Genomic DNA, 7,436 nt, shown 5'->3' on the forward strand with positions numbered 1-7,436 from the left:
AATTTGACATTGGTCCAGAGAATGTGCTACACTGCCATCTAGTGTCTGTTTGTAGTATAAGTTTCACTTTCACGTACATGCGAATAAACACATGCAACTTCAACAACATGGCATTACAGTAATGCTTAATAGCATGACAATAAGTTGATGTTATGGTGAAATATAAATGACTTTATCTGCTCACTTCATTTGCCATCTTACGCTACATGTAGTGCTGTAAAGATGCAGTTGGAGTTTAGGACAGTCCCAGTACTGTGAAATGTCCAAAGCAAATCATGGCAAGTTGTTGAGATGAAATGTATGGTGATGTTAATGTTTCCCCCGTGTAGATACATAAGATGACTATATACTCAAGGGTGTAACAGTACTTTACGGTGAGCAGCTCTTTAAGGGGGTGGCTCCTACTCATAACCCGTGTCTGGTCCATAGAGTGCTCCTGTGACCGGCGTGGCACTGAGGTGACCCGATGCCCGCTGGACAGCCCGTGTTTCTGTGACGAGGAGACTGGGCAGTGCCCCTGCCGCGGAGGTGTGATAGGCCCTCTCTGTAATGAGTGTGATGATGGCTACTGGAACCTGGATGGTGATTCAGGGTGCCAGCCTTGCAAATGTGAACGTGATCACTCGCTCAACAACACCTGTGACAAGGTAAGGTCAATCCTGATTCCAGATCAGTTCCAGTTTCTAATCATGCTAGTTGTGAATGCCAATTGAAAAAGTGTTTTATGATAGGTTCCAGTTCCACTACTATGTTTGGCAATGTGTTTGCACTCTCATGCTGTACTGTACATCTGAATGCTGTATCGCAACGACCCGTATTAACGCCCGAGACCTATAATCGCCCTCACGCGGGTAAACGTTACTTAATATTGATTTCTGTATCAACCAGGATAACGGATTTTAAACACCATACGCTCCTACCCAAAAGGGGTATTTATTTTGTATGTGTGCAAAAAATTGCAGTTGTACAGCGTTATTTAGTGTACTAGACAGCGATTTATTTCTGTGTGTACAAACCCTCATGGAACCAACTGAACGAATTCGATTTTGCGACGAGAATTTGTGAGGGTCATAGAGCTTTCCATAGACATATATACAAAAAGGGTGTTTATGGGTTCCACCTCCTGTATCAGCTAAATTTGCGTGTCGGTCTACACAACGGAAAAAAACTGAAAACACATTTCAGTTGAAATCCAAACAAGTTACCAGTCCTAATCTAGACACCCACCGCTACTGAAATATGTAAGATTGATTGATTACATATTTTTCGATCTATAAATGTTTTTAACGGTTTGTCACTTTTTTAATAGCTGGGGCGGTAATAGGTATCTTTACGCTAATATGCCATATCTTCCCTCCCTACGTAGATCACAGGCCAGTGCCCCTGCCTGCCAGAGTATGGGGGACAACAGTGTTACGAGTGTGCAGAGAATTACTTTGGAGACCCAGACGTACAGTGCCTTTGTATGTGCTACAATTACAACATTACAAGATTACAAGATTACAAGATTACATGTATTTGTGTTAAATGTTTAATTCTTTCTAATGATGGCGCATGATTTGTGCTTGTGGGAACAGTTGAATGGCAGGCTCAAGAATGACTTGCCTCTGATCTCCATTGCAAAGTTTTTGTGCCAGCTGCATGAATTGACCCATGTTTCTTTCCCCCTCTGTCCCTCAGACTGTGACTGTAATATGGAGGGCACCCTGCGGCCTGCCTGTGCCATGGACACGGGCGAGTGTCGCTGCCGCCCCGGAGTGATGGGCATCCTCTGTGACGAGTGCGCCCCCGGCCACGAGTCCGTGTTCCCCGAGTGCCAACCGTGCCACCCCTGCTCCTTGCTCTGGGCTGAAAATGTCACGGACGTCAAGAGGGCGGCGGAGAAGATGCGAACCCTCGTGCCTAAGCCTGGTGACGATAAGCAGCCCGCTCACGGTCAGCGCTGGCAGCGCGTCCTGGACATGCAGTCTCAGCTGGAGGCAGCTCTGAACATGACAGGAGACGCCCAGGCTGACCTGGATGCTGCAGAGGATCTGTACTCCCGTGTTCTGTAAGGTTACAGTATTTTACAGTGCTGGTGTATCTGTGCCTTCATTCTACTGTCCAACTGCAACTCATGCTATAAGACCCCCTCCTTGGGAAAACAAAAGTGTGTAAATGCGCTGTGCAGAATGTCCTCATACGATGAAGTTAGACAGTGGGCAGTCACCAGATTTGACCGGTAAAGACTTCCTGAAGGATACCGGGGAACCATGGATTGCATGAGTGATAGGTCAAAGGGATGCAAGTGTATCTGTTGTAGCCTGCCAAGCGCTAGCTTAAGACGTAGCTGATGTCTCATGGGCTTTCTCTGAGCAATGACCGGGTCTATTGGGGTTCCACATGCTTGGGGCGACAGTGGTACAGTGGTAGAGAAGTCGTTTAGTAATCAGAAGGTTGCTAGTTCGATTCCCTGTCGAAGCGTCCTTGAGCAAGACACTGAACCCCTAATTGCTCCTGATGTGCCATCAGTGTAAAATGTAAAATGTGTATACATTGTAAGTCGCACATATGTAAGTCGCTTTGGATAAAAGCGTCTGCTAAATGACTAAATGTAAAATGTAAATGTTGAGGGTGGATTGGATCAAGGCAGATGGTGTCCTGTGAGGGTCACACTAGACTAGAGTATCTGTACTCATCTCATCCAGGGTCTGATGATGGGATGGTGTCCTGTGAGGGTCACACTAGACTAGAGTATCTGTACTCATCTCATCCAGGGTCTGATGATGGGATGGTGTCCTGTGAGGGTCACACTAGACTAGAGTATCTGTACTCATCTCAGGGTCTGATGATGGGATGGTGTCCTGTGAGGGTCACACTAGACTAGAGTATCTGTACTCATCTCATCCAGGGTCTGATGATGGGATGGTGTCCTGTGAGGGTCACACTAGACTAGAGTATCTGTACTCAGCCAAGGTCTGATAAGGTGCTGATGACACTAAGGTGTCCCCACTGTACAATGCTGAAATTCGTGAAATCAAATACCGGTATATTATCTTTCATGGAATAAATTGTCAGTGTACACATAAGTACACATAAATACGCATATATGCAGGGATAGTTGTTTTTCTTTATACTGTAATTCTTGCTACTGTGCCACTTTGGGCACTTATTTGGCTGATTTGTCATGTTTGCTCTTCCTGTTTGTGTTTCTTTCCTTAGGAAGTTGAAAGACAGCATAGATCCCAGTGTCATTATCATTGACCCAACATCACTTCTGAACACGGAAATAGATAACATCAAGCTGGAGTTCCAGAAAGTCATAGACAAGTTAATAGAGAAAACAAAGGAAGTCCCAATAACAGACCCCCAGGCTCTGAATGGTAAGACGTGGTTTTACGCATTTTTGGGTGATACAGGGCGATTGTGGTAACGGAAGCTGTGGTGCACCAAGGAATGAATGGAATTGCCAATAGTGAAGTGTCTTTATGCACTGAAAGAAATCCCATCAATTAAATGATCTCATTAGAATTAACAACCCATTCTTTCATTGAAAGATATCATTCTGGTTCAGCGAACATAACTGCTGTTTTTAATCTCTGTTAATTGTCAAAATACTGTATATTGTCAGCAGCATGATCCTCCAACAGAATGATTTTGACGGTGTTGGAATCTCTGTGACTGAGATGCCCCACATCTTATGTGTGTTCCTTCTCTCCATCCAGACACACTGGAGGAAGTGAGACAGCATTATAAAGACTTCATCAAAGATGAGGAGCGGGTCAAGGACGCGGACGCTAAACTAGACTCGTCCCGGGAGCTCAGGCAGAAGAGCAAGCTGGAGCTGAGCAAGTGTCACACGGGAGACTGGGACACCTTGGAGAAGAAAATCAAAGCTTTAACCGTGACCAAGCTCAACGAAAATGTGTGCAGTGTGATTTCTTCTTCCCTCATAATCATGGCATCATGGTCTATTTAGAACTGTCGGTCCATACGTGTTTCTGTGTATCAGAAGTCTTCTCTGAATGTGAGGTTAAATGTGTCTTGCCTCAGGTGTGTGGAGCTCCAGGCGACGCGGACTGCTCCGAGGCCCGGTGCGGGGGTGCGTTGTGTCAGACTGACGCTCAGAAGCGCAAGTGTGGAGGCCCCGGCTGCCGGGGCAGTGTTCCTGTGAGCCACAACGCCTCGGAGACAGCGGAGAAGACCGAGAATGACATCCTTGATCTGCTCCACAAACTCAGAGATTCAGCGATTAAGGCAATTACCCCTCTTTTTTTTTGCATCACCTTACCCTCAAACCACACAGTGTGACCAGTGTATGTCTCTGCTTAATGCTTTTATTTAGTTTCACATCCATTTCATTTTACATACATTTGTTAACAACCATTTAATTGTATGAACAATTGTATGGAAACAAATCATAAGCTGTTTATTCAGCTTTCTTTGAAATGTTTCTATCCATTGACTTCTTTGAAATGTTTCTATCCATTGACTTCTTTTAAATGTTTCTATCCATTGACTTCTTTGAAATGTTGTCTCTCTTCCCCAGATTAACGAGGCCAAAGATATGAATGAAGAGATTAAAGACGAAGCCGTGAAGATGAAACAGAAGATCACAGACAGTAAGAGCCAATTTGAGAAGGAGAAAAATGGCACCAAGGATCTCCTTAAGAAGGTTAAGGACTACCTCACTGGTAAGGTCAAACTCCACATCTTATAAAAAAAATGTATTCCACACAGGTCATGGCTTAATGTCTTAATATCTATCAACACTATGTAACAATTTGACACTTTTTGAGGTATGGTTTTATAGGCAACTAGTTTTGGTACCATCCTCAAATTAATTTTGATAGCATATGGTCATGTGAAGGACAGATAAACACCTGTGTTTTCCCCACTAACCATCCAGGATATGCCCTATGTAGTTCTGTGTTCCGGGCTGGAACACCCTGAAAAAATGGAAGAAAAGGTTTCACAGCATGACATTGCCAGATATTCTGCCAAAATACACCAGTTAGTGTGTTGGCAAGCTTCTATCAGTGTCAACTGGGCTGTTGGTGGTGTTTGCAAAGTTTATGCATGCCTTTTAGGTAGTTAACTTTGCTAGTTTTGGAACAGAACTCCTTATTGCTGCTTTAATATCTATCAACACTCTGTTTACAGATGAGATGGTGAAGCCAGAGGACATTGAGAAAATGGCCAAAGCAGTCTTAGCTATTCAGTTGCCCAGCACTCCAGATGAAATCCAGACCATGATCCAGAACATCCGGGACGTGCTGGCCAACTTCACGGACTTTAAGGAAGACCTCGAGCTCCTGAAGGATAAAGCCAAGACTGCAGAGGAACTGCGTGAACAAGCCGAGGATGTCAAGTAACCCAAACGTTTCCCTCAACATATATTATTCACACAGAAATATTTGTCCAAAAATGCTCACGTTTCATTTTTTGTTTTGTTTCAAGAAACCGAACCAAGAATATTGATGTGAGTGACATTCGGAAGACCTTACAGGAGGCTGACCAGTTACATGATAAGGTCTCGGATGGCCTGGACGTTGCCAAGGCCAACACAGACGAAGCTGCCGACAAAGTGAAAAAGGTGACTCTGGAGGGGGGTCTATTCTGCCTCCTCAATTTTTTTTTTGCCATCCTCTCATTAGTATTAAACATCGTCACAGTTTCACCATTTTCAACTTTGTTGTTCATTTTGTCCTTCTTGATGCATGTGTGCCATTCAAAGCTCACAGTTCCATGAACCTACCTTATGTATCTTTTCAGACTGACAGAAAACTGGACAACATAGAGGCTCTGTTGAGTCCAAATGTAAAAGGCGTGCTGGACGACATCGAAGCTTTGAAGAAGAAAACTGAAATGAACAGAGTGCAGGCGGAGGACGCTCTAGCAGCAGCCGAGGCAGCTTTAAAGGATGCCACAGACGTCGACACGGTATGGAACAGTCAGTCTGCACTATCACTTTGCTCTTTGCACTTTCATAACACACACACACACACACACACAAGCACAAGACCACTATCTTGCACTACCCATCCTCACAAGCACAAGAACATTATATATATTTTTTTTTTGCACTATCCACACCAGCTGCACAAGATCACTTTCCTCCTGGACACCGACACTGTCAAAATCATTGCACTCAGTACAATAGGGCCTGTATCTGGAAACACTCTGTGTGAAAATGTTCTCCCTATGTGTATGTATATATATGTTCTCCCTATGTGTATGTATATGTGATTTATGTATGTATGTCGGTGAGGTGTATAAGTGTATATGTGTATAAGCTACTGGATGACCTAAATTTCCCTCGGGATTAATAAAGTATCCATCTATCTATCTATCTATCTAGTCCCCCATCCACTGTGACTTTGAGGAATCAGTCACATCCTACTGCTAACTTAATTTGATGCATTAAGGGAAATAGCTAACATCTTTGGCACCGTTATGTGTTTTTGCAGGATGTTAAAGAAGTAATTGACCTGTTTGAAACACTAAAAGACACGGCCGCCAATCAGACGGTTAATGATGAGGTGAGCGAGCGTGTGAAAAACATCACAGCTGAAGTGGAAAGCTTGGCCAAAGATGTGGCTGACAAGATGAAGAAAATCGAAGGTTGGTGTATGATGGAGACGTTCATTCATCTTTGATATATATTCTGTATATATATATATATATATATATGTGGTCTTCAATGATGTCAGCAATGATGAGAGAATGCCGTTGCCAAGCATACTTAACATTGTAGCACGTTTGGGTTTTCTCTGTGGGTTTAGACTTGGAAAAAAGATTCCAGAAAAACCTCCAAAGTAAAGAGGATAAAGAGAACGATGTTGCTCGGCTGTTGGAAGAGGCCGCTGACCTCAGGAGGGAGATCGGCCAGAGGGCGGACGCCTACCTAAAGTGCACCTCCTGAAGAAAATAGGACATCTTTTCATGCAGACCTTTCATAAGTTGTTCCACACACTTTTCTGTGGAAGTAATGGACTTACTTCGGTCAGTGGTTGTTCATTTTTGCCCAGTCCACCAGGTGTCCACTGTTGTGTCCAATGTAGACTGCTAAGATCATTATTCACTGCACAGGGGCATTCCTGAAAAGACACTATCAAATTAAGCTATGTATTTCCAAAGGCAGCATATCAAAATCTTATTGACTGATATTGTTTTTATATTTTTGTAATGATACCCTTTCTTAAGTGGTATATTTCTTTGAGATTTGTTTTGCTCCTCGTGGATATGGGGAATGGAGTCTATCCCTGCAATATTTCCCTTTTACTTGTTTTATTAAAGATGTCCTGTTGCTCTCTTAAAACGTCCTCTGTGGTTCTGTGACCTCAAATATGTGCTAGATTAGAATGTATTGCCTTTTCTAGGTTGAGCCTCCATTGTAGGTAGTTCCGATGATGGCCACAGTGGGGCGTATTTACAGGCCCAGACACTTTCAAAGA

General features: G+C 43.6%; 1 protein-coding gene across 1 annotated transcript in view; it reads left to right on the top strand.

Moving 5' to 3' along the window:
* lamb4 (laminin, beta 4) overlaps window positions 1-7,234 on the top strand; it is a 22,141-nt gene extending 14,907 nt beyond the window's left edge. Inside the window, exons 23-34 of the mRNA XM_031561733.1 lie at window positions 430-647; window positions 1,367-1,463; window positions 1,681-2,050; window positions 3,202-3,362; window positions 3,705-3,904; window positions 4,033-4,236; window positions 4,529-4,673; window positions 5,143-5,350; window positions 5,440-5,575; window positions 5,755-5,922; window positions 6,450-6,603; window positions 6,765-7,234. Coding sequence (XP_031417593.1) covers window positions 430-647; window positions 1,367-1,463; window positions 1,681-2,050; window positions 3,202-3,362; window positions 3,705-3,904; window positions 4,033-4,236; window positions 4,529-4,673; window positions 5,143-5,350; window positions 5,440-5,575; window positions 5,755-5,922; window positions 6,450-6,603; window positions 6,765-6,904 — 2,201 coding nt within the window. The 3' untranslated portion in view covers window positions 6,905-7,234. The remainder of the gene's footprint in view (window positions 1-429; window positions 648-1,366; window positions 1,464-1,680; window positions 2,051-3,201; window positions 3,363-3,704; window positions 3,905-4,032; window positions 4,237-4,528; window positions 4,674-5,142; window positions 5,351-5,439; window positions 5,576-5,754; window positions 5,923-6,449; window positions 6,604-6,764) is intronic.
* The last annotated feature ends 202 nt before the right edge of the window (window positions 7,235-7,436 follow it).

Source organism: Clupea harengus, chromosome 3 (assembly GCF_900700415.2).
Source record: "Clupea harengus chromosome 3, Ch_v2.0.2, whole genome shotgun sequence".
Lineage (NCBI taxonomy): Eukaryota > Metazoa > Chordata > Actinopteri > Clupeiformes > Clupeidae > Clupea > Clupea harengus.